At 34.0% G+C, this 26548-nt stretch overlaps 1 protein-coding gene across 2 annotated transcripts in view; it reads right to left on the bottom strand.

The window, feature by feature from the left end:
- Positions 1 to 7624: 7624 nt before the first annotated feature.
- Positions 7625 to 26548, bottom strand: part of LOC122175502 (heparan sulfate glucosamine 3-O-sulfotransferase 1-like) — a 39647-nt gene continuing 20723 nt past the window's right edge. For both annotated transcript variants that reach the window (XM_042863231.1, XM_042863230.1), the window contains exon 2: positions 7625 to 8720. In XM_042863231.1, coding sequence (XP_042719165.1) covers positions 7672 to 8601 — 930 coding nt within the window. In that variant the 5' untranslated portion in view covers positions 8602 to 8720 and the 3' untranslated portion in view covers positions 7625 to 7671. The remainder of the gene's footprint in view (positions 8721 to 26548) is intronic.

The following is a 26548-nucleotide window of genomic DNA, read 5'->3' as shown; positions in this document are numbered from 1 at the left end:
AAAAAAGAACTCATAACTGTACCCCATTCTAATCTGATAAAAAGGAATAATACACAAAGGTGTCCAGGAAGGTGATGTACTTCTGTATTTTTTGGCTAATTACATCTAGATGCTACATAAAATGTTATTAGTGTATTTCATTTGCACTTTTATGGGCAGCTGTATTTGTGAATAGAAAAATTATCATCTGTGACAAGTGCATTTTTAGACAAAAATAATGGAGGGCCAAGCACCTAGAAAATGAAATGAAATGGGGCTTCTGCAGTTAGTTTGCTGCTACCAATGCAATACATATTGCAATTTGGCAAAGATCCATCTTGCAGGTAATTCAGGGGGAAAAAAGTCATCTAAGTGTTCATTTCCACAAGAACTGACTCTCAGATTGAACCTTGTATGTCTGTTTGATGGATGGGAGAATCACTTTTTCCAAACCCACAAAAGATGTTGGAAGTAGTCATTCAAGTGTCTGAAGCAGCTCTGATCTTCTTTTGTATAAAACATGGTGCATGATACTCCGTATGATCCGCTATTGTATGCCACTGTTGTTTCATTTTGTATGACATTTTTTTCACTGAAATGAAATGTCAGATGGCTATCACCCTGTCTGATTTTGTGTTTTTAGTGTGAGCAATTAATATTGTGAACTCTGTCCATATAACACTAATTGCAGCTGGCAGAAAGGGCTTTCACTATATTTTTTTTTTTAAATAACTGAAACAAACAGTGCAATTTAAAAAATATTACTAGAAATGCAGTCACATTAAAACCAATGCATTCTTAACGTAGATGAATTTCAGTTTTTAAATTCCAAGCTGGTTTTTAAACAAGGTAAGGAGGTTGTTTTTGTTTTACTTTTTTTAATTTAAATTAAAAATCTATAGACTTCCTTAGAAACTTTATTTCTGAAAAGTATGAAAGGCAGCTTATTTTGAACCCTGTTCTGCTCTGCCTACTTCCAACATGAACGGGCACTATGTATATAATCCATCAGCTACTATTTTCTGGAGAATCTGTTCATCTTTTTTATTCATTCCGCCATATTCCACTTGACAAAAATCTGCAATCATGTAAACAGAGGCTGTCTGGAAAACATAATGGATGCAGCTGCACTTGAATCTGAGAAAACAATACCCATTATCTGCAAGTTGAAAATATTTACAACAGTATATATCGACAGCTCACAGAGGACAGATGCCTAGAGCATAGCCTAAACAGACTTCCGTTCATTACATGAAATAATGTTGCAAACAGCTCATACTGCAACAGCTGCCTGCAGTTCAGTATGCCTTCAACAGGATCACTTTAGTGCATGGTTATAGATTCAGCTTGTTTTTGTTTTAGACCAAGTGTATTTTGCAAGCTATGTATGATGCGTGCATATGCCTAAGTATAGCATATGTTGTTTATGAGCTTTTAATCTTTCTTCACTCAAGGCAGTGATGCACCCCCTGCAGTTTAAAGTGTTCCATCTGTGTCACTTGTCTACAGTGGTAGATTTGTATCTTAGCAGAGTTAGAAGAGATATCTTCAATCTTCTTGTGACAGTTGCACAGCATTTCAGGCTGACAGCCCTTGTCAAATCAACAACAAAACTTACGCATCTCGCACGGCTAATTTTCCAGAAAGGATTTTAAAAACTCCTAACAGTGCAGAGAACTGTTACTTCCCTGCACTGCAGCATTTGGCCAAAGGACAGATATAATATGCTGAACCTGTCCTACAATACTGTGGAGGTCCCAAATAAGACAAAATAGAGTGTTTTGAAAAATGCATACTAACTGTTACCCTGAATAGCGTAATGACCAGAAAAATTAATTCAGGAATGCACAATACCTAGACAAATCCCTGGAGTTGCCTGTTATTGTCTTACCAGCCCAGTTACAATTTTCATTTAGAAATGCCATATTAACTGAACAATTGTTTAACAGAAGAAGACCATAATCTTAGGTCTTATTACTTTTGTTTTTGTCTGCCCTATTTTTTTTCTACTGTAAGTTTATAGTTTATCACACACACACCCACGCATATAAAATATATATATATATACATACATGTACTCATCTGTACATTCACACACAGATTCACAAGTAGAATTTAAAAAGTGTATGATAGTTTAAAATGTTCACATCAAAATAGAAACATTTCAGCAGGTCCAAATGGCAAAGTGTTTTTTAACTACCTGCACTTCTGCCATTTCAATTTCAACCCATAAATCAGCTATACTATCCACTGAAGAAGGAGAAAAATACAAAGAGATTATTTGTTAAACAACTATTTTAAGTTCCTATAAAATATTGTTCTTCACTGGGAAAAGCATTAAATATAATATTTTTAATTCTGGTTTAATAATAATTATCTGCTTTTGTTTCAAATGTCACTCAAAACATTTTTTTTTTTTTTAAACTCAGAGGAAACAATTTAAAACCAAAAGACCCTTGAGAGAGTCCAATATCCGTTGAGAGGAAAACCCTGCACCACTGGTAGAGAGTTTACATTAGGGCACTTTTCACTAAATAGTTACTGAGAACATTCTGTAATGGAGATCAAAGAACATACAGTGTAAAAGCATAAGACAATTTAACATCAAAAAATAGACTTCATAACATTGGTTACATGCATTACTACAAGAAATGTATTACATATGTACATAGTGCTAACATCTATTTTACCATGAATGTGCGATTCATATCAGCCTTTTAAAAAGTCTTCTGTATTTTCAACTAGCAGTTTCAACTTTAAGGTACTATTTTATACTTTCATTTCATGAGTACCATTATTTCCAATATTTTTTTCAGGAATTCTAATAAGCTCATATCTGTTAAGTAAATTAAAAAAAAAAAAAAAAAGACAATTCCTCTATGATCACAGAATGATACTAAAAAGTCTCATTCATTGGTATAGTAAAATTTCAAATTGTCTTTTAAAATATATTAAAAAAAATGGTAAGTCAAATTAAAGCTTGGAATAACCAAAGTAGAAACTATTTGTCCAGTAACTAAATACCAGTTGTTAACTGCTGCTAGTGATTAATGATGTGCTTGGCAAATTATTATTGAATTTAATTCCAATGCATCTATTCATTTCTATAATAAAATTCAGACATTTAAAAGGAAATGAAAGATCAAACCCACAAGCACAGAAAATAATAATCTACAGGAGAAAATCTTTACTTGAACAAATTAAATATTCTTTTCTCTTCAAGGAAAAGTTATTGTGATGGTTATCATACAACTCTGACTGTAAATTAAGATCTCTTTATTCTTTAACTATGCTTTTAAATTACTTTTTAAAGAAGTAAAAATCCAACAGTTCTGTTTTTGACCACATTGATCAAACAAGAAATGACAGGAATTATGATAATCACAGAATCATGGGGGTTTGAAGGGACCTTAAGAGATCATGGCAATCAACTCCCTCTCTAAAGCAGGTACCTTGTAACAGGTTGCACAGGTAAGCATCCAGATGGGTCTTGCATATATCCATAGAATGAGACTCCCCTCTGGGCAGCCTGTTCCAGTGCTCTATTGGCCTTACAGTATAGTTCTTCCACATATTAATATAGAACTTCCTATGTACGCATCTTAGTTCATTACTCCTCATCCTATTGTTACACACCATGGTGAGATGCAGTCCCAAGAGAAGCAGACGTTTTAACCAAGGCTGGAATATTTCTACAAAGTTGTTTATACCAATAAATTGAACAATCGCATTTAATACTTCATAATTAACCCTATTTTTGAGAACAGTGACAATTTCTGATCAATGTGAACTAGGAAAAACTTATAATTTTCAATTTTTGTTTAACAGTTGAAAACATCTAAATTGACAAAGGCAGCTAGTAGTTGAGTTGCTTATTTTTATTTTTCTTTTTCAGAGTTCCTTGAAACGTGCATAAAACTGTGCAGATGTACTTCCCTACAGCAGACACTCTAATCTTTGTTCAGTGTATTTTATAGGATTATGACTACACCTAAAGGATACTGAAGGAGTTACTTTTGTGTAGCAGCATACAATGATGAGTACATAGTCTATGCCTTCCATAAAGTTCTCCAAAATATTGCCATGAATATTAAAAAAAAAGTTAGACAAGAAGGTCTTAAAGAAGGACTGTAAATTTTCTGTTAAGGCTATGCAGTGAAAGATGACTCTCAGCACAGGGGCCTTGAGCAGCTAGATGGACAGGACACAACAAAAAGACTCAGCAGACTTCCTGGTAAAATGGTTCTGGAAGAAGCTCTTTATTTCCTTTATATCACTTAAGTACTACTAGGATAATTTTTTTTTTGTGAAAAAAAGAAAGTCTCAACTTACTCAGTTTCCTGTTGATAGAGAATTTGTAATATATATAGCCTACATTTAAAAAATTACTAAGATTAGACTCATATAGTTAACAAGTTCGGGAGTGCTTCTTATTGTGGCAGTCTCAACTGATTCAGTTATGGTTGCAGTTGCTTGAAATTGCCTGTTCTCAGTCATAGTAAATAAAAGCAACACTAATTATTGTATAAAAAAAAGAACATTTAACATGAAAGCTTGATATCTCTGCAATGTAAAACAATCTCAAAGACCACTCAAATCATCCTAAATTCTGCAATGTTGTTACATGTGACTACATCGTATTTCAGATGCTCTCAACAACTTTTGAGACAGCCACATGCTCTCTTTAAGCAATCTCCCTATACGAAAGGTACTGCTCTTGAAGCCTCCTAAGTATCAGATAATAAGACAAAAGAGTCCCTTGATGACCACCTCGATGAAGAACAGTTTACAGAAATTATTGGAATTCTTAAAATATACTTGTCATTTATTAAATTGAGAACTATTTTGTTAATAATTTCATCAGTTATGGTTCTGCAGAAAATTCAACCTGCTTTGATTTCCACACACCCAAAATTGCATACTTTTTGAGGAGAAAAAATAATTTTGGCTTTTCATCATCAAGTATACCTCAACCAAGAAGGCTAGAATTGCACGTGATGTATCTTTCAGATCATAAGATGGAAAACCACGATTGAAGCAATTTGCAATTCTAAATCACGTTGTGCTGTATTCACTTAATTCTTTTGTGCAGGTTAATTTGCATCTTTGTAGACCACTTACCTAGAAACTTCAGATGAGAATCTTTTTTTTAATGTAAAACCAGAACAAAAGAGCCATTTCTTCTGGCATTAGTAAACTTGAAAATATCGAGTTTACTCCAACACCTCTATCCTTCCAAAAATGTTTATTAGGAATGAAGAGTGCTAACAAATCAAGAAAACATACATATTACTAATCTATACTGAACAGCACTCCTTGAAATGCGAAGTCTAGAAAGAGACCTGAATTTTCAAAGATGTATACAACTTTTGCCAAGTGGTACTTCTGCATTCAACTCAAAGTAAACTTCAAAGAAGTCGTTGTCTTGATGCCTGCTAACATAAATATAGAAAGACATTAACCCGTGAAATTGAAAGTGATGCATAGACATATGAAGTCTCATTACTGACAGCTTCCTAAAGCCTTTGTTAAACTCTACAGTGTTTTGAGATTAAATTCATTGCAAAAAAAATAAAATATGAAAAAAAATAGGAAAAAAGAAAACAACACTATTAAAAATTATCATGGAAAAGAAGCAAATGAAAACAAGAACACTATTAAAAAGAGTAATTGTGGAAAAGCAGCAAATGAAATATATGACAAGTTTTGGAATGTATAAGAAATGGAAAACAATACTGAAAAAAAAAAAAACAAAAAAAAACCCACCCCAAAAACCTATAATCTTGGATATTGGTGAATTTGAAAGAAATGCATTTATATTTCCATACCTGATGCACATCAACTTTGTATTTCTGAGTAGTGCCCAGACCATAACAATATTAATGATTAAGAAGCCACAACCTCAGAAAAGACGGAAGAAAAAAATAATAGTTTTGAGCAAAGTAATCATATTTTAGAAAGAAAATTTTAGAGGTTAATTATAGGCTAATGAAAAACTAGCATAATTTTCCCATCTTAGATATACGTTCACAGGTAGTAGAAAAACAAGATTTGTTATCCTATTTTTAATATTTTACAATTCTTGAAGGAGTATGACGACAGCTCTTTCCAACTAATCTATAGTGGGTCTGATTCTGATCAGATTCAGTGGAAGAAGAATGCTATCTTCCTAACATCTAAGTAGCACTTTAGTAAAGCGATTTAAAAACCCAAAATTAGTGCTGCAATACATACCTTCAAACTCATGAAAAAGATGACTGAATTCCATATTGGGAACGTATCCTGTAGCCTGAATAGTTGCTTGAACAGAAAAATACAGATATTCAGTACGTTCAACAGGTTTAAGTGGAGCCTGATGCTTAGAGTGTGCCCACGCAATTACAGCTCACCAGGATTTTTGGATTGCAAGGTACAATTTCAAACAAGCACATGTGCTTGCATTTGTATAGCTCTATTTAGCATTCAACATTTCAAGTTGACTTTCTTCTTTGGTACTGATATATGCAAAAGAAGAGCAGACAATATTGTCAGGCAAAAGATATCAAAAAGAAAAGTTCCTTATGCAGGATGTCACTTTTATACATAATCTGAGTACGTCATCCATAGTATATTTGAGATATACAAGTATAAAAAGATGTTACTTTTAAGTCTGAGTACCTCCCATGACCTGCATTAGAAATTACAAAGAATACTCCATGCTTTGAAGGGCAGGCAAAGAAACGTGTTTTTCTTATTCAAAAGAATCACTATTGCAATGGAGATACTTAAAGGAAAGTTGGGAGAGAAATAGAATAACTTAGTCACAGAATACAAATATAATTAATATGGTAGTACTGATAAAGAGTTATCTTTTTCATTCAAATTCAAAGTCAAATAATTTATATTATCAAACATTTGTACAGGTGCTGATATTAACAATTTTTTTTGCATTTTACTATACAGAATAATGGTGTAAACTGAGGTTGCCTGGGATGTTTTAACTTCTTTACATTCAGATCTCTCATTTCCTAAACTTCTTCAGACAGTTCATATTCTTACTTTATTATTTGGAGATTATTTTTTTCAGACCCAAGATACTAAGACTGTGATTTAATACTAATGATATACAGACAAGGATCTTCTAGTTCACCTATTCAAAATCAAAGGTGAAATAGATTCCTATTATTATTAATTGTATGAAAATTTTAACATATTAGCATAGGATGAATTATTTACTGGAGCCACTACTTACGCCCCTGTTTAACATATAATTTAACCTATTGTAGGAAAAATTCTAGAAATCAATGTCACTATCCTCATACTTGATATAAAAAAATACCAAGAACAAAAAAAAAAATACAGAACAGTTAGAACAATACAGTTTCAAATATGTACATTTTTACATTGTTAAAAGCAGTCATTTTTCCAAAACATCATATGTGAATTAAGTCCATTGAGATTCTGATGGGAATGATTTGCACGATGGGAAAAAGAAGAGTAGAATATGATCCAGAGTAACCATACAAATACGTGAAACATTTTTCCCAACATTTTAATGAGTTGACAGATGTCTTGTTCCAGTGAAGCAAACATCACTGCTTCTATATAGCCAGTATGTTAAGTTCTCATAATATGAATCTCTACATGTTACAAAGATATGCTTGAAAGAGTTCATTTTCAGGCCCTTTTAAAGAAGCATTGATTGCAAATGCATTAATGCCAGTCAAAAGAATGATTAACCATTCTGTAAAATTTTGCATTGTGCTCTCTGAAGTAAGAATAAAGTTGTTCTAAAACAGTGTTGTTAACAAGAGGATGGGGTCGCCCTTTGGATTCATGTAAACATCTTTCTCTTCCATCACTTCGAATGCAATAGAATCCCTTAGTTTGGTTAAAATAAAAATTAGAAGACACAATTCGGGAAGGAAGATTCAGAAATCTCTCAACCTTTTGTAATTCAGGAAGAGGGTCCTTGATTAAAGTATTGCCATCCACTATATGAATCTGATCCAAACTGAAATGTTTAAGCCACTTCTCCATATGAACATCATATAAACTTCTCTGAATAGCTTTGTATTTGGTATTAAGTGCTCCATTCTTAATAACAATATCTTCAAAAAGCTGAACAGGCTTGTGACTTTCTACTCTGTTGTAATATACTTGGGTATAGTCAGATATAACTCTCTCAGTGGGATCTCTCAGAATGAGCAGCAGCTTAATGGAGCTATTCATGTCATGAATTCTTTCTGGAGCCTGTGGTGATGTAAAATAGCCTGGTGTTTTCTCAATAGTAATTTGATTTCCATACGAAAATGGCATCAAACTCCTATACCAGTCTATTCCTTTCACATAATTTTCATCCCAGTCAAAAAAGTGGACTTCTGTAGCTGCTACAACAATATTAGGATGAATATCCAACATTTCCAGCAAAGCCCTTGTCCCTCCTTTACGAACTCCAATAATAATTGTCTGAGGTATTCGTCGGCTTGTGCCAGGAGGTCTCACCTGTGCTGAATAGTGTTCACTTTTATTGCTGAATAATCCTACCTGTGACTTCAGTGTTTCTAACAGTGCCCCATTCTCTACAGGAGCACCCTGAGTATGAGTCAGCAGAAAATAAGCTGACACCAGAAGAAAGGCCATGTGGAGAAGAATAATTAGTTCAAGATAATACTGCGTTTGATTAATGAAAGAATAGATCGGTCCCTTCTTGAGTTGGTTGGCAGAACCAGCGGTAAACAAACAGCAATTTTCTGAAGCATCTGCAAAATAAAATAAGTCAAATAAATATTTCTAAATCCATCACAAATTGGAAATTCAATTTTCCATTCAATTAACAAATCCAATCACAATAGAAAATGTATCTATTTGTTACAGTTACCTGTTTTAGCTAGCTTTTTTTTTCCTCAGAAGATGATGAGAAGGATGAAAAAGAAGAAAGAAAATGAGGATGGTGATGATGAGGAAAAGCAGATGAATAATGGCGTTGCAAAGCAGGAGTGCTGTGCCTTTGTTGAATTAGCGTGGGGAAAAAAAAAGTAAAATTGATGTGACAGGGTGATTTCTTTGCAGCTAGTGCTAGCAAAGTGCTACGGAGTGTAGCCATTCAGGTGTTAGGAAAACCTTGGTAAAAACAGGTCTTTCAGTATAATTCTGCAGTTCTTCTGAATCTCTGCTGTAAAAGAAATGCCTAGATTCTTTCCAAATTAAAAATGTTGTAGGGAAGTAAGTCTGGTTGAAGTTGGATGACCTCTTTTTTCTTCATCCAGTTATTATTCTGTCATTTTAAAGTGGGTACACATGCACACATAAGTGAAATGTCACTGGAACTGTGTTGCTAGTCTTTGGAATCTCTTGGGAAGATTTTGTATATATTCACAGAATCAATCACAAAATGGCTTAGGTTGGAGGGGACCTTAAAGATCGTTTTCAGTTCCAAAACCCCTGATGTGAGCAAGGTTGTCACCCACTAGAACAGGCTGCCCAGGATTCCATCTAAATGGGGCATCCACAGCTTCTCTGGGCAGCCTGCTCCAATGCTTTTGAATGAACAATTTGCTTCTAACATCTAATCTAAAACTCCCCTTGTTATTTTAAAACTGTTCACCCTTTTCAAACCGCTATCAGACCATGTAAAAATTCAGTCCTCCTTCTGATTATTGAGTTTCTTTTAAGAACTGGAAAGCTGCAATGAGATCCCTACAGAGCTCTCTCTTCTCCAGGCTAAACAAGCCCAACTTTCACAACCTTTAGGAGAAGCACTCCAGCTCTCGGATCATCTCTGTGACCCTCCTCTGGATCTACTCCAACAGCTCCATGACTTTCTTGTGCTCAGAGCCCCAGGCCTGGACACAGGACTCCAGATTGGACTTCATGAGGGCAGAGGGGATGATGATCCCCTTCATCCTGCTGTTGTCCCTGTTTTGGTGCAGTCCAGGATGCTGTTGGCCTTCTTGGCTGCAAGCACATCACACCCAGCTTTTCATCCACAAGAACCCCAAAGTTCTCTTCTGCAAGGCTACTTCTCAAGAAGTTCTTCCACTCTGTACTCATATCTGGATTGTCCTAACCCAAGTGCACTAGCCTGCAGTTAACCTTATTGAATCTCATCAGGTTTTTCTGGGCCCAATTTTTAAATTTGTATATTATAATATTTTGATATTGTAATGCTGTTTGAAATGTATTGCTAGCCATCACAACAATGCTGATAAAAGAAAAAAAGTTCAAATCAGTGCAATACTTGTACTAGAGACACTATTCTTGGAATGCCTGTTCCCATGCCTGAAAAAAAATCTTACAAAGGAAACTTATTTGAGAGGATTCTTGGAATTTTCCCATTTCTTATCAAATATACAGTTTATAAAAATACAGTTGTGAGGTTTGCATGATACATCTATTTCCTTAATTTGTTTTGGTTTTAGTGTGGAAACAAACTTTCATTCAGTGAAGCAGTAGTTATTTTAAACCAACTGATTTTGGATGCTATTTGTATGATGGCTCGTATTTTAAAGCCATCTCAGAAATACTAAAGCCTTAGCTCCTTCTTTGTTCCCACTGTCAGTCTCTTTCTTTTTCTGAATACACTGGTCACAATACTTTGCCTCTTAGAAAAAACCTTAGAGAACACAGCCAATTCCCATTTGTCATGGCTCCGAGGAGCACTTAGTGTTGCTATTCAAAAGTTTTTTCCTTTGAGGCTTATTTTACAGTAAAAAGTAACAAAAACATTTTTGATAATAACAATCTAAGCAAGATTCCCTGAATCTATTTTCTAAATCTTCCCATTAAAACATACTCCAGCATCCTTGATAACTATGGAATGACCTTTTGGAGTCTTGATTGACTTCTAAACTCACAGATAGCAAGTATTAACACTTAATTTTAAAATTGACTTTTTAAAAGTGAACTGTGACCTTTAGTGAGTGAATCTTTGCAGAGCATTCCCTACTATGTCCAAGGAAGACCTAAGCATGGCTATTTGAAAAAAAATATTACTTCAACTAGGTAAAGTGGATGAGCATACACTTACTAAATACTGGAAAAGTCCAGATCTAAACTGAGTTTTTAAACCAGAAACAGGAAAAAAATACGATTTTTTACCAACATGAAAGAAGAATTTACCAACATGAAAGAAGAATTGATTTCAAAGGTAATAGGCTTTTAACTAAGAACTCCAGGTAGAAGTTCTGTTTAAAGAACAGGGGATGCAAATATTTCTGTGGAAATCACCAGATGGAAGAACAGGTACATTTATACCAAATCCATTTTGTTTTAAGAATTACTGCTTTTTTTTGGATGGGAAGTTTGGGAAATAGTAAACATGCTGAAGAATCAAAATGCATTCTGCTATAAATGACAGTTAGTGTCTGTTGATTTTGAGAAGCTCTTAAGGAGTGTACAACACTGCACATGTTGTTTAAGGCATCACACCCTAGGTGACTCAAAAAATATTGGCCTTCAAATTCCAAGCATGTTTGCAAGCAGTGACTTTGCTTCGTTAATGCCAAGCTTTTTGGCAAATTCAGAATTTATTGATTGACAACCTTCTTGGACTTCCTATTTACAGCAAGGACAAAGCAACACATCAGTTGCTCTTAGAAGCACTTCCTCTCTTAGCTGGAAAGAATATACAGCAATATTGCTGCAATTCTGTAATCTTAGTAAGCAGTAAGGAGGGGAGCTGGGAACAGATAATATTTTAACCTTTTCCAAAACTTTAGCATTAATTTACATTCTAATCTTCATTCTAAAATTAAAATTATTTGAAGAAGATTGAGGAATTATGGTTGTAAATCCCTGTTTTTCAATTTACCTTTTTTGTTCTAATATTTACCTCATATTATTTGATAAAGGCAAGATCAATCTGAATATTGGGCAAGAAAGAACTGCCTTGCAACTACCATGAAGTAGTAAACTAATTTAAATAATTTAATTTAATTTCCAGAACTATCCCATTCAGTTTTAAAAACTGATTCTTAACAGACATGTTAGGCATCTCTGACTAATCAGATTAAAATGTTTTTAGAATTATAGATAAGAAATATTCTTGAGACTGACTAGGATAATAGAAAAGGATCTGAGTTTTGGATCTCTGCAGTAGAATGGACAGGGGTGAGTTCATCTTATGTTGATGATTCACAGTGATTGATGAAAAACATTCAAACTTACTGATTTTTTTTTAGTAAAATAAAAATTCAGTGAAATAAATGTCACAAACTTTGCTTATATGGCTTCACTCAGCTAAGAATCACACATAAATACTGTGATTCAGAGAAGCCTGAAAGCTGAATAAAAAAATTATACTTGGAATTAGGGAAAAATTTGTCTTCCAAATATTTTCAGGTTTACATATAATAACAGTGAATGACTGTTTAAATGACCATCTAAAAATCAGCACTTCTCTATAATAACACATTTGGAAACCAAGTAACAGGAGACGCCATGTTTCCTATACACCAAGTATTTGTAGCATTTTTGAAAACAATCATTATTTTAACAAGTTTTCAATTCATTAGTTTTATATAGTGGAAATTTCCTAGACTTACTGCTAGAAAAAAAAAAAAACTTTACCTAGGAAATACTACCAGAAGAAAATCTTAATTCAGAATGCGCTGCAAAGCTGATGCCTAAATAGATCAAAATTGCCTTTGGGAGCAATTCCATCAGAACAACATTCCAGCTTCAGCCTAAGAGATTTGATTGATTTGATGAAGCTCTAAGATGTTAGATCCTGTGGTTAGGTTATAATTGCTACATAAATGTAAAAAGGATTTAAACATGATTTATCAAATATAATTGGAAGGTTATTTGAATAATTTTTGTGCTGCTTTTCTGTCTTCATGCAATTAAATGCACATTTTTAGAAGATATGAACTGCTTTTTATAATGAAACCAATATATTTTACATTGGAGTACTGTGTACTTGGAATTTCAAAATATTCCTATTAGCCATATGGAACATAACCAAAAAATTAACTCCACGACGCATTATTGGAGTTATGGTACCATACTACATGTTTATTTGGCAGTTTTTGTGTTGCTTAGTAACACAGGGAACATCAACAGATATGATACTTAAGCAGATGTGAAGTTCAGAAAGAAATTCGCACCATGGAGATAACTGTTTAAGTGAATAGCAACTTGGGATTTTGTTTGGTTTACTTTTTTAAAAACTAAAGCAGCAAATGCACTGGCTGAAAAATCATTTTAATATAGCAGAAATGTTCTAAAGACCTTTAATTCCTGCAATCTATGGTTAAAAAAAAAATCTAAATTGCTAATTATTTACCTTGCTTCAGGGTGAAGTTCAATATCATAGGGTAAACATACCTATATTATTATTACTTATTACTAACATTATAAATGAGTATAATACACTCTCCACAGCCTGTAATACTTTCAACTGCGGAATTTCATAGCACATTATATTGATGAACTCTCTTCTGCCCCATATTAAGGCAGTATTCTCACCTTACAGGAAATTGTGACTAATGAACATAAAGTCAGTTCAGGAGTGCAAATTCTTCAGAAAGTCAGGATTAATGTGATCTCCATAAGGTCATATAACAGGTTTACAGTCCAATTGAGAACAAAGAACAAAATAGGGCTTTCAGTTCCCCACCCACTTCCAACTTTGTACCCTTTGATGGCAATCACTCACGTTATAGTAATTTACACTTGGATTACATGCAGATCTTAAAGGAAAGTATGAAAAGAAAAGAGAAAAACTCCCCAGTGTTTTAACATAAGATTGGAGTATTTTGTAGAATGCTGCAGTTTCCTCCCTCTTGTTCCCTCCAAAGTGAAACAAAGTATGAGCTCTGATACTGCAAAAATACTCTTCACTACTGAAAGCTACAACAAGCAGAGATGTTCAGAACAAATACAACAGAATAGCAGTTTTTATGTTGAATTTTAAATAATATTTTTGCTATAAAAATGCATATTTCTGTTATTTTTTTTCCTGCTAGATATCATCTCATCCCAGCACCATTAAGAGTTTTCAACCTTCTTAAGACTTGTTGTAACAGATCCATTATATAATTATATGTAATTAAGAACATCTCTAACACTGACAATGTGAAAAAATTACAACAGCCGAACCACAAGGTGAATGGCTTCAGGAACTACTTTCATAAATCCTACTATCATGACAGTTAAGCCAGTGTAAAGTATCCTACACAGACTGGCTCTACATCATAAATAATTCTAAATAACGACTACTTTCACTACAACTAGAGTTCAGTTTTTAAAACTCTATCCTCTTTAATATGAAGGAAAAGTCACTTCTGTCCAGACAGGTCAGACATGCCTAGATTGAATTCAGAAAACAATGATAACATAAATATTATAGGCATAAAGAATGTTTAACATTTTGAAAAAGTTTCAAACATAGAAATAGTCAAGTAGACCCTAATTGCATTATAAATAGTGCTTTTAAGTTTATTCTGGAAAGAGAGCAATGAGAAATAGCTACAATTGAATATGTGTAGAGCTGCACTATAATTTTCAGTGAGATCTGATTCAGAAGAATCCCAAATAAAGAAACATATCTGACTCAAAATAGAGCCATGCATGTGGTTTGATGTTAGAATTTCGCATTTTTGCAGAAATATGACAGCGTTCAGAGACGTCATTTTCAGAGTTGTTTAAAATAGAATCCAAGTTTGTTACCTTTTAAAAGAACAAAATCTGATTTTTAATTTTGCAATCAAATCCCAGTCAAAATGAACATTAGAAAGGCTTAAGTTTCTGTGGTGGAATTTGGTCTCAATAAAAAACACAAATGTAATATGGTTAAACTCTGATGATTAGCCAGAGTACTGAGTAACAATTCCCCTTGCATACAGTTTCAAGCCTAAACTCATGCTTAGAGTGTATGATTGAATAAAGTACATACACACTGTTTTATTTATATTTGCATAAAGTATGACCTTTAAAATACTGAAAATCTAAAACAATGTAAACAACAAGGACTACTGTTTTAATGATATGTGATTGCTTTGGCTGGGGACATTATTATGCTCTTATCATGCTTATCACTGACAAACTGGTGGTTGGATTTACTTTTTTCACCTCTGCTGCTAGTAAGACTCATTGAAGTGCTTCACTGCCTCCTTTCCTATCAGAAAAAAAATCATCTGGTTGGCTAGTATCTCAAGATCTACTTCTAACGTTCGTGTTACTCATACCTCTTCTCAGTTTAATTTGGTACAAATGAGCTGGATTGTTTCAAACAGTTTAAATAGTATCGCTAATCTAACTTCTTTCACTGCAAGTAGCCAGAAATAATAGGAACATAAATAGAAATAAAAATGGAAATAGCTGTTTGGTGACTAATGTTAGAAGATGCAAAACAACTGCAGTTGGCTACGGGCTTCTCTTCTATCAGCTACACAGACTATAACAGATTTAAAGAAAAGCTAAGAAAGGTTAGTATAAACTAAAAATACATTTAATCATTGGCAGGTGATATTAGCAGATAAGAGTTTTGAAAAAAAGTTTGCTTCCTTAAGGCTAGTATAATATTTTCTTATTTCTGATAACTCAAGATAGAAAACTGTCTGATGATAATGACTGCAAATACATAGCAGAACTTTATATACAGTAATATATATAGTTTAAATACTCCAATGTATTTCTGTGCAAAATAAAACTTCTGTAGATGTAGCCATCACAATTTTTAGCACCTTTGAAAACATATTAATCAAAAAACCTACATAAAAGTTACTGAACTATAATTTCATGAACACCCTTAACATGTTTGTTCCACAAAGTTGGGCATATTCTAACCAAGCTTCTAAATAAACACAAAATAAATTCCTACTGTGTTGTAAAATATACATGGTGGGTAGATTAATGTGTGTGACAAGGCCAATTCTACACATCCAATCCTTCTCCACATCACATTGGCATATTTCAAATGTAATCACATTATTATTTTATTGAATTAACCTTACACCTGTAATTGCTAATTGTGCATCAGGACCAATATAAATGGAAGTAACAAAGCTGAAATAAAGCTGAAATGCTAAGCCTTCAGCCAAATAAGCAGTAACTGCATAATTATAAAGATAGAGCAATATACAGATCATAACTGGTTTTTATATTTATTTCTACAGATCTTAGTGAGGCAATATTTCAACCTCTATACCTTTGGTATAATTAATTGAATATTATTCATTTACCCACAGTCGTTGTCAGAAAGAACACCCTGATACCTAATGATGTTTAGAAATTAAAATCAAGAATCTGCTGCTTGCTTTAATCTACAAAACAGTAAATTCCTACAGGATTTAATTTAGCTATTAAATCCTCATTTAATATATGGCACTAGAACCTCTGTTACACACTCCTGCAAGAATACAGCTTCCTGGCTTTAAAAAATTTGCACCGTAAAGATCTGTCAATCTGAATTGGTAGGGATTCTGAAGCATCATAAGTTCAAGGACTCTGACATACGAAAACCTTGACTCACTGAAGAGTTTTTCCTGGGGAGAAGTTATAAATATTATTCCTTAAATTCTCAGCACTGCTCCAGTGCATGGCAGGAGCACTTTGGACAGAGCTCAGCAGACACTGGCAGCTAAATGGGGAATTAGCCAGGAGTGAAGTGTGAGGAGTTGGCCAGCCATGAAGCAGGTCCTTTTTTCCCCCACCCTGAGTGCTCTCTCAAGGTTAAATGCTTCAGCCTTTGTAGCTCTGTATCTTATCTAATCTTTTTGGTAACTTCTCAGGGAAGTTTTTCAAGGCTCTGGTATTACCCTCCGGGAACCAATTAAGTTATGTGATGCTGACTAATAAGAATTGCTGTACTGGGTTTTGTTTAATTGCTGCATAGCTTCTATTATATAGAGAATAAAATATACTGATCCTTGCCTTGTAATAAAAGTCTTATTATTATAACAATTTGCAAATTTGAGGCCTCCTGATGTCAAATATGATGTCAAATATGTCAGACAATAAGACAAAATAAACCAATTTCTTTGCTCAAGAATATGCTGAAAAGTGCAAGAGCAAAAGTGAGCTGAGAGTTCAAATATATCAGAATGAAGCAGCTGAGACACCCATCAGAACTGAAACTTTCTGGTCTTGTAAATGGTGGCGAACAAAGTACATTTTAAGTGTGTGAAACCAGAGGACATACTTATTTTTCTGACTAATTCTTAAGTATGAGGGCTGCTCCAAAAGTCATGCTTCCTGTTTTATTATGTTGGCCCATGTCATCAGAGATAGATTTTGATGGTGTATCAGTAGAGGTTGAATTTTCCACTAATGTTACATTACATTTTGTTGCTGTGTGACAGATAGCAGCAAAGAGACAATCTAACAAAATGGCATCTGATATGGGAATGTACATGAAGCAAAGTTGCGCCATTGAATTCTTTCATGCAGAAAACATTGCACCCATGACCAAACATTACTCATAAAATTTTAGCATCAGAAAATCCAAGATTACACAAATAAAGCAGCACTGTCTAATTTTTCTCCAAGTAAACAGACATGTAGAGGCCAAAGTCAGAAACCACACAAAGCAACTGCTTAGCATTTCTTAAAGCTGATTGCTACAGAAGTTAATAGAGGTAAAACTCAGTCATACAGTGGTAAGCAAATCACTGCTAACAAAGGAGAAGTTAAATGTAATAGCACAATGTAGGAAAGACACAGAACAAACAAACACACATAATAAAGAATGTATAACAAAACTCTTCTTGAATAAAAACTCGATTAATGCCTTCAGCACATATCCATTACCAAGTTACATGCACTTCTAACCCAGCAGGCATCTGCTGAGACACAGTAATGAAAGCAATTGAGGAAACATTTCAAAATGCCTAACAACCAGAACACAACACAGAAAATAAACCAGTTGTGCCAAACTCAAGCCTCCTTGGCATTGCTCCTAGTGCTAAAACTCAGTCTTACAAACTTTAACAAGGCTGAACTTGTAGGAATGTCAGCTGTAGTCAAAGTACTAAAGATATACAAAAACAAGTCAAAAACTCTTAAACTTCAGTGGAAAACAAAGCAACCCCTTCTCTTTGCCCCTCGTCCATCCAGCTATTATGACAACTTCCCTATGCAAAAAGAATCTCTGCATCTAGAAGCTAAGGTTTTCTTTGGTTGTGCTCTAAACCTGAAAAGCCAGAGGAGATACAGCTGCAGTAACACTGCATCAAACAGCATGGTTAATTCAAGCAGAACATGTTCCTTACCATACAACACCACTTCTTCCCCATAGCTCAGTGCTACTTTGCACTCAGCTCAGCCTTTCACACTCCCCATTTAATGCTGCTTCACTTCAGATCAGTTAAAAATTCTCAGAAAGTCTCTTTGATGGCTGACAGTGCCTACAGCAATTCTTCAGAGCCTTTAAGCTCTGTCTGTCAATTTCCACCTAGGTTTTCAAGGTAAAAATCATATTTAGGAGCCATCACATACATTTGGTATCTGGACTTTAAGACTTCAAATTTGTGAAACCTGTGACAAATATGTTTGTCATATTAGAAAATGTGACTAGGAGGAGCTACAATGGATGTGGACAGAGATAGAAGAACATCTTAAAATTCCTTCCCAGATTCAATGATAGTGTTTGCTGACTGTGGCAATAAAAATAATAATAAATAGTTTTCTATCTGAAATTGTAGAATCAGTTTGGAAAACTCGTCTGTATCTAGACATATAATGATGTCATCTTTACAACTTCTCCTTAAGTTTGAATGATATTATCAGCATTTTAGTACCTCTTGGTATTGGAAACTTCTGTAACAGAAAAGAAAAAGCAGCATAAGTCTCTGATGCACTTCCATAATTAAAGGCATATTAATCAGAAAAATAAAGGGTCAGAATGTTCAATCCTTCTGCTACCCATGGGTAGGTTATACAGACATGTACTTCAATTTCTTGTAAACCTTTCATTTCAGCTACTCAAAGAGATACTGCACACTGGTTTCATACTGCCGCAACAATGGGACAGTTCCTCAAATATGATATAAAGGCAAAAGGAACCTCCATTATCTCTCGTTCTTTATCTCCCTCTCAGTCTCCATCCATCCTATATGAAGTCAGGGACACAATTCCATAAAAAAAAAATCAAGTTTTTAAAATTTCAGTTCCAGAGCGACAGAAAATCTTTTCTTTCTGCAGGAAAAATGTAGCAAGTGAAGCACCAAAGCAATACTTTCAAATATGACTGCCTAAATGCACATAAAATCAGGAAGAGGTTCTGTTCTGTTGCCATTACTCATAATGAATAGTTCTTTATTCCATTAATAAAACAGTATCAGATAGCTCTGAATGTAAGATGGGAGAATCTTTATTCCCTGCATAAAGTGTGATTTAAATTTTAAAGATACTGAGCATTTGAGGCTTTTGTAATTCAAGGATAGCTGAGAACTCAACTGAAGACTGGCTATTTTTAAACACTAAAGCAGCTACTTTCAAACTCAGCAAGAAATAAGAAACATATTAGAATATGTGTAATGACTCTCTGGTGAACATTTGCAAATCACCTATTTGCATCTGCTATTATATATCTAAGCCTTGCACTGTTTCAGAAGAACTGCATTCAAAAAAATAATCATAGAATCATAGAATTATTAAGGTTTAAAAAGCCCACTAAAATCATCTAGTCCAACTGTCAATCCATCACCACCATGCCAACCAAACCATGTCACTCAGTGCCATGTCTATACAGTTTTTGAACACCTTCAGTAATGGTGAATTCACCACCTCCCTGGGCAGCTTGTTCCAATGCACTATCACTCTTTCTCAGGATAAATTTTTCCCAGCATACAATCTGAACCTCCTCAGGCAACTTAAGGTCATTACCCCTCATCACAAGTCACCTGGGAGAAGAGGCCAACACCTCACCTTACTACAATCTCCTCTCAGGTAGCTAGAGAGGATGGTAAGGTTTCTCCTGAGCATCTTTGTTTCCAATCTAGATAATTCCAGTTTCCTCAGCCACTTCTCATAAGACCTGTGCTCTGGAGCCTTCACCATTTTTGCTGCCCAAACATACAGCATTCTGTGAAGATTAATGTGAAATTTACTTCAGGTCTCTGCTGAAATGTCAGCATTACTCATTACCTGTCCACCCTTCTCCTGCTCTCAGCACTCAGCATCTCACCAGTTGGTCAGTTATATATAAAGCTTTTTGCACAGCATATTCACAACATTATTTCCTCCCAGATTCATTGGTGAGAAATACCTACTTCTATTTAAAGCAACATAATGTTCAATTTTGTGGCAGCAAAGGATTTTTTTCTGCACTCTGATTATGAATGTTCAGTCCTCTTACTCTTATCTTAAAAATGCATCCACAGGGGAAAATAAATCTGGATTTAAAAATTAATTTGGAACTGCAAAATACAGAATAGTTGTTTCTGTTTATAGTATGCTGAAAAAGGTAACACAAGTAAGTAGCGCAAGCTACCACTTAATGATGCTAGCTTCGTTTTAGAGCAATAGTTCTGTCTCTCAAGACAGTATTTTCTCTACGAACTGTGAATTGTATATATTATTTTACAACTTTAATACTGAATTAAAATCTTAGACATCTAGTTCAACATTTCATAGCTGAAATATTTTCACACTCACATCCCACTTACTCCTTATAGCATCTACCAATGTAAATGCATTTTAAGCTTAATATAAGTGTTGTTTAAAGGCAGGTTAAATTTCTTCCAGAACCTTTCTGTCCAGGGGAAAGTCTGATATGGATGCACTTGAAAAGCTGTCACACCTACTGATGCCTTGAAGGGAAATCTAGCCAAAAGATGTCAGTTACTCTGAGTTTATAGATAAAAATCACAGTTCAAAGAAATTTTTTGAGATTAGAATCCAGGTGTTAGAATAAAAACAACATAGTAGCATATGTGTGTGAGAAATAAGGGGTTCAATTATTAAATGTGAAAAAGTCTTAATTCCTATATTGTAGAGCTTACAAAAAATATACATGAAATTAGAGAGTAGCACATCAAAAACATACATAAAAAGCAACTATACTTCCCCTGACATTAAAAAGCCAAATAATATAATTGCGGGTCACAGTCAGAGAATGTTTCAGAAATCAAATTTTTGTGAAATTGAGAAGTGTCAGGAGAAATAAGTCATGAAGTCCAACCCATTTCATGAAGATGTTTTATGGATCTCCTGCATTCTTAAGTAGGCAAGGTAAATTGAATGTGATGTATTTAAAATTATAACGTAACAAAGCAGTGCAAAGCTGCTAGTGAAAGAGGAAAGGAGAGGGAAGACAAAGGAAACTACAAAAAGCAAAAACCACTAAGCATCTTTAGACAAAACTACACTATTTGTCATTTTAATGACAAATAACTAATAGACTTAGATTCTACTTCTATATTTGTGCAAATACATATATTGTGCTGTACATACATACATTGTGGCTATATCATATTTAAATCCTCACAAAAAAAAAAAAACCCACAAGAACAAACAAACAAAAAAATGAAATCACCAAACCACGCACCCACACACATAATAAAGAAGTACTGTTATACAAGACCTTCTTCAAATGTAATGCCTCCTATTTTATTATCTTGCTCTATGATGTCAGAGGAAGATGGTGGTGGTATGGTAGTAGAAGTTGAACCTTTCCACTAATATTCCATTACAGGATATTCCATTAAGGATATGTCACTGAATTCTTCCATGTGGAAAAAAAAGGCACATACAGACACTGATTGATGTTTGCTGAATGTTTATGGAGACCAATCAGCAGATGTGATCACAGTGAGGTGGTGGGTGGTATGTTTCAGCAGCAGTGACAGAGACATGAAGGACATGAAGCCATGTTCTGGATAGCTACACACAGCTGTCATACCACAAAATAAAGAACATTTCAAACAGCTTATCCACATGAATCAGCTAGTGGTGGTGGCTATGTTGAAAAAAAAGTGCATTGTAGATGAAAATGTGCTTTATGGAATAGTGTTACTGTTACTGTACTCTTTATATCTGTTGAAGTTTCCATGGAAATAAATAGGAGGCTTTACTTTCAGAGCATTCTATGTGAATGCTGTTATCCACAACAGAAAAACTGGAATAGAGGACTAATGGTCAGAGGTTCTCAGATGTCATTAAACAAAACATTCTGTAAAAATCTGTGCAGAATAATATATCCTTGTATACTGGTTATTAGCAATCTGTAGAAAAAATTACTGTCCAGAAGAGTTCTGTTTTACAGAAGAATTAAGAAAAGGAAGAAACCAGCTTCAGCAAATTTGTAAATATATAGCACAAAAATGCAACTGAAGGATGGTACACATCTACACTTAATTTTGTGCCTCTATTTCAAGATTGAGAAGTACATATACCCCTCCCAACAATGGTGAGAATACTGGAAGAAAAAACTGGATGTATCTGCCATATCGCAGATAATGTAGCCCAAGCAATAAAATTCATACTGTATGAATTTAGGAAATAAACATGCATGATTATTTCTTGAAAGTATTGTATAATAGAAGCAGTTTCCAGATTAGTCTAGCTGGAAACTACTTTAAATACATGATACTTTTAAACAAAAATTTTTCAGCTGCCTCTTTAGTATCTCATGCCCAGTGAATCTTCACATTTTCTCACAGTCTCTATTTACCCACTGCAGAGATGATAACATAAAAGATAGCCAGAATATGAAATAATTTTCAGGTAAATTATGGATTATGTAAATCAATCAAGCACTAAATCTTTCCTTCACAGAAAGAGGTTGAACAAGGAATTTAGCTGAAGACTAAAAGATAAAGGAGGGAAAGACTGCAAGTCTTGTACATGACAGAAACCAAAATAAAGGAGTGTTCTAGTTTTACATGCTATTAGCTGTAACTTACTCCCAGTAGATTAAGTAAAGAGGTATTTTTGAGACTGAGCAAGAGAATCTAATTCATGTGTTACCAAGGTCAAAATTTTTCTTATCAGCATGTACCATCCAAATTCTTTTAATGTTTTATGTGCAATTAAAAATTACTCTGCCCGGTTGTAGAGTCACTGCTTGATGGATTTACCAAACCTTCACCAGAAACTGACTATTACCGTAAAAATGTAGAAGCTAAATTTTGAATCTTTATATACAGTTTTCATGAATAAAAAATAAATTCTACATGAACAATTTAGAAATGTAACTTCCTTTGGGCTTCCAAGGTATGCTGCAATTTTTGCTCTGTGAACTACATCAGTGTATAACAAATTTGTCCTAATTTGCAGCTAGGTTTACCTAGCTCTGAAGAGGAAAATAGGTAAAATATTCTGTCACAAAACATCTCCTGGAAAACTGTACATAAAAAAATCCCCACAAGGATATTTTTATTTCTTCTTTTGCAGTTCTGAAGAAAAAAGACATTTACTCCAGTTTTGAATATATTTAAACCTGCTTAAATTCTACCTTGAAATGGCAATTTCTAGGCATTTATTCCTTTTCCTATCCTAACAAAAACAGCACCAACATTTTTTTAATAAACTGTTTCATCTTCATGTTGCAAATATCACACCTGCACTGGAATCTGTCCCACCCAGACTCCTGAAGCTTGTTTGCCACAAAAAAGGACTTTACTATTTCTTTAATAATGCCCTTATTTTCCCCAAAGCGATACGTTAAAAAAAAATACATATATTTAAATGGTTGTGCATTTCTAATTTGATTCATTGGCAAACACAGAGTGTATGTTAAATATTTTTCAATGCAACAAAATATTATGTCGCATTTTATATGAGATTTTTTCATTGCATTCTTACCATCACCAGTACTTTTACTATTTTAATACTACTACTCACAATAAAAAAAAGCTCATCTTGTATGTAGGTATCTGAGACAGCAAGCAGCCTACGTTTCTTGCATGTTACCAGTTTCCAGTCGTACTGATAATAAATGGTATATAGTATGACAAATAAATTCTTTAGTCCCATGCTGCAGGAACTTTCAGTGACCTCTTAACTATTCCTGTACTAAATTGCTATTTCATTTTTAATGAATGCTCTATAAATGGAGTAGTTTGTATTCTGAATCTGCAAGTGTTGCAAAAAATTCCTAAAAATGGGTCAGCTGCAAAAACCTAAATACTTGCAGTCCATTATTATTCATTAGCATTTAAGGACTCCTTGACAACTAATGCTTAATAGCATACATGTTTCAATGACAGTAACATTAAGCAATAATATTAAACAGAATAAACTTTAAAAAAATCATAACTAAGTAATATTTTTGGGGACTCCATTACCCAAAAATATTAGATGACTTCAGTTGATTAAAATATAGCAAAAACTTGCATGCATATGCACAGATACACATTATTAGCAGGCTTCAGATATGGTCAGACTTATGAGTAAGGCACACTACAAGAGTCAGACATGAAAAATCTCTTTTGCTTGAGATACTGTTTCAAATTAGATTTAATTTTGGTTAAATTCTACTAGGCTTAGACTCTTCTGGACGAAAGAAGCAACATACAAAATTAAGTTATATTAATTGAAACTGCAACCTGTACTAAAGATCACTACTGCTAAGCCATATAAATGCCAAGGTTTACAAACTGACTTTCCTTCTATAAAATCCAATTGAAAATACTTGAATGTTTTTAAACAAAAAACTTTGTTAAAACACGTTTGATGAGCTTCAGTTAGGATGCTTATACAGGCTTTGGGAGAACAGTCAAGTACTTGGACTGAGTGAGAGACTTGAGTGCGTGACTGAGAATTGATTTTCCACATTTAGACCATTCTCCTTTCTGGAATAGTACTTGTATTTTCTCCTCTTATGCCCCAGCTACTTCATCCTTTCCCAAAGAGAGAAGTATCTTACAGAACAATATGTTTTTTAACTTCAGTTTAGTAAATACCTCCCTTGAGTTTTCAGTTTTTGAGTTCAAGAAGATTGTGACTTGAGTTGATTATAAATTGCAGGCATAGCTGCAGAGGCATGTGCTGTTGCTTGCCACTTGCCACCATCTATACCTTTGAAGAATCCTAAAGGTAACTGTGCAGTTTCATTCCATCAACAGGCACAGAGTAGAAGCTGCAAACAATTTTTATGAACTTCACACAACTATCTGAACAAGCATGCCATTAATATCAACAATTAGTAAAAGCTAAAAACTCCAACAAATGTATCATTTTTTTCTAGATGAAATGAAGGCAATATTCTAACACTATCATATTTTCAAGTCTCTCTTTTATCTCCAGTTAAAAGTGCACAGATGGAAAGTCTCTGTGACAAGACAATTGAGTTTGTAACTCAGTAGTCAACATTACAGCTCTTGAGAATGTGCTGAATTTACTGAAGCTGTGAATTCTCAGTACATATCATGGTTGGAACTTCGTACTCTACACTGTCAGGGTTGCCTGGTCTAACACTCAAGTCTCCAAAAGTCTGCCAGGCAGTGCAAGTCTTTCTTCCTCATACACATATCATAGCAATATTTTCCTTTGTCTTTATGGAAGAATTCCTTTTAGAATATATGTCAAAAAGATTGATTTAGCAGACTCTCAAATTCTAATCTATCCTACTTTGCTTTTATCTCTTTCATTTACTCTGTTATTTATCAGTCTCAAGGTAGATCTTAAAATACAGCTTCCAATTAAGTGGCATTTCAGGCTTCCAAAATTAATTAGGAACTACTCTCCTTTCCTGAGCTTAATAAAAATGAATAGCATAAAATAGCAAAAATAAACTTTTACACCAATCCAACTTTTATATACCTATCTATATGTGGCATCACAATGTCACAGGCTCACAGAAAACAGGCCAAATGGAACCTCAGGTGGTCACTTAGTCTGTCTCTCTGGCCCCAGGCAGGATCAACTATATTGAAATCATTCTTGACAAATGTTTGTATAACCTGACCTTAGAAAAAACTTCCAGTGATGTATATTACATAGCTTTCTTACACAACCTACAAAAACATTGATACAAGTTGCACTTACTCAAAATTCAATATACCAAAAAAAAAAAAAAATCTAACATTGGTTTGTATGATGAATTGGCAGCTTTAGTGCAAAATATAGTGTTCTTGAATTCATGCAGTTAACAATGCACATGGATATCTCTTTGACTAGGCGTAAAAAAAGTGTATTGGTTTTCAATTTTATAAAGAGAAATTCTGCATAGGTGTTCATAAGTACTCTTAAATTAGTAATTTACAGAGGACTTCATAATTAATCAAGGTACAAATACACATTCTCCAAAGCAATGCGATGTGTGCAAAGCACCTTTATGAATCTTACTTCCATAACATTTCTATAAAGATTGAGATGCTTTCATGTACACATACGTTCCAGAATTTAATATTGATTAAATAATTCTTCTGTTTGTGCATGTGTGTACATGTATATACATACACATGAGTGTGCGTATGTGTGTGCTGCTTATCATAACTATTTTACTATAACAATTAAGAATTCCATAGCAGCAGAAAGACCTGCTGTTATGGGGAAAGGACAGCTTTAAGTTTTTTGTCCTGATACCTGGGAAAAAAAAAAAAAAAAAAAAAAAAAAGATACAAAATAATTGGATTAAAGTCTCCCGAACAGTGGAAAAGAAAAAAAAAGTACACATCCTTTTTGTTTCTCTATTCCTCTG

Source organism: Lagopus leucura, unplaced genomic scaffold (genome assembly GCF_019238085.1).
Source record: "Lagopus leucura isolate 7727_CA_CO unplaced genomic scaffold, USGS_WTPT01 Super-Scaffold_739, whole genome shotgun sequence".
NCBI classification, from domain to species: domain Eukaryota; kingdom Metazoa; phylum Chordata; class Aves; order Galliformes; family Phasianidae; genus Lagopus; species Lagopus leucura.
This window is presented reverse-complemented; position numbering and strand designations above follow the sequence as displayed.